This window comes from Tasmannia lanceolata, unplaced genomic scaffold (genome assembly GCF_043159265.1).
Source record: "Tasmannia lanceolata isolate RefF3 unplaced genomic scaffold, GAP_Taslan_0.1 ptg000012l, whole genome shotgun sequence".
NCBI lineage: Eukaryota > Viridiplantae > Streptophyta > Magnoliopsida > Canellales > Winteraceae > Tasmannia > Tasmannia lanceolata.
The window spans coordinates 18,858,497-18,860,241 of NW_027518689.1; the positions used below are offsets into that span (position 1 = coordinate 18,858,497).

Sequence of the window (1,745 nt, forward strand, 5' to 3'; positions counted from 1 at the left end):
CTATGGGGTTTCCTTGTTAGCCACAGGGGAATAGAGGTAGACGCTATCAAAATCAAAGCAATCCAAGAGATGTCGTCTACAAAAACAGAGAAAGAAATAAGAGGTTTCTTGGGAAGAGTTCAGTACTTAAGCCATTTCATAACCAGCTAACGAGTACCTACAAACCCATCTTCAAGCTTCTCAAGAAAGATGGGTCGAAACAGTGGAACGTTGAATGTCAAGAAGCCTGTGAAAAGATTAAAGATTGTTTGTCATCTCCAACGATGTTAGCACCAACAGTTGCCGGACGATCATTCCTCCTTTAGCTCTCAACGATTGACACAGCTCTTGGATGCATGTTGGCACAGGAAGACCTTGAAACAAGAAAGGAAATGGAAGTTTACTATCTCTGTAAGAAAATGTTAGAATACGAGTTAGACTACACTCAGTTGGAGAAAACCTGTTTAGCATTAGTTGGGCCACTCAAAGACTTAGGCACTACTTGCTATCACAGAAAATTCTTCTCAGATCATTGATGGATCAACTGAAGTACTTGTTCGAAAAACCAACTCTTGTTGGCAGAACATCCCGTTGGCTCATGTTGTTATCAGAATTCGACATCACTTATGTCACTCAGAAATCTGTCAAAGGTAGAGTTGTCGCAGAACAGTTAGCTGATGCACCCACTAAAGATACCGAGCTGAGCTGTAAAGTTTCAGATGAAGGGGTCATGACGATCAGAGATGCTCCTAGCAACACTACATGGACCATGTACTTTGATGGTGCGTCCAATACCAAAGGTAGAGGAGTTGGCGTTGTGGTCTTCTCACCTCGGGACGAACACATACCAATTTCAATCAAGTTACAATTTTGAATTCACCAACAACATGGCTGAGTACAAAGTTTGCATAGCTGATCTTGAAGCGGCTTTATCGTTAGAGGTGCAAGACCTCCAGGTATACGGAGACTCATTGTTTATCATTTGTCAGACAAATGGGAAATTGCAGACTAAAGAAGATAGGCTGATTCCATACAACTCTTACCTCACAAGCCTGGTTAAAAGCTTCCGCAATATCAATTTCACCTTTATCTTTAGACTGAGAAATAGGTTCGCTGATGCTTTAGCCACATACGTTTCCATGGTTGACACTCCGGTGGGAGTAAAGATCCGTCCTTTTGCAATAAAACGACAGTTAATCCCGGCACATGTACATGTGATTGAAATAGCAGCCACATGTCCAGATGGGAAACCCTGATATTTCGATATCAAGAATCTTATCTCCGACATGGGGCATCCCCAGAGGCCTCATCAAAGGAGAAAGGAGCATTCCAGAAACTGGCATATCGTTACGTCATCTGTGGAGGAGAACCGTACCGCAAGTCTTTTGACGGAGTCCAACTCCTATGTGTCGAAGAAGACAAAGCACCCAAAATTCTAGAAGTTCACTCAGAGGTCTGTGGTCCTCATATGAATGGGTAAGATGTTAGCTCGAAAGATCCTTCGTCATGGTTGCTTCTGGACTAGCCTCGAAATAGACTGCTTTACATTTGTTAAGAAATGTCACTTGTGCCAGATTCATGCTAATATGATACACGCACCATCAGTATATTTACTCACTTCTCCATGGCCGTTTTCAGTATGGGGTATTGACATCATTGGCAAGATATCTCCTAAGTCATCCAGCGGACATTAGTATATACTTGTTGCAATCAATTACTTCACCAAATGGATCAAAGCTCAGTCATATGCTTCGATATCATAAGCA

At 42.2% G+C, this 1,745-nt stretch overlaps 1 protein-coding gene across 1 annotated transcript; it reads left to right on the forward strand.

Moving 5' to 3' along the window:
* The first annotated feature begins 866 nt into the window (after positions 1 to 866).
* Positions 867 to 1,235, forward strand: LOC143888599 (uncharacterized). The gene has a single exon (XM_077393040.1). The coding sequence runs from the start codon at positions 867 to 869 to the stop codon at positions 1,233 to 1,235; it is 369 nt and encodes a 122-aa protein (XP_077249155.1).
* Positions 1,236 to 1,745: the final 510 nt, after the last annotated feature.

Coding starts and splice junctions, on each gene's coding strand:
- LOC143888599 (XM_077393040.1), top strand. CDS start 867: ATGGCTGAGTACAAAGTTTGCATAGCTGATCTTGAAGCGGCTTTATCG.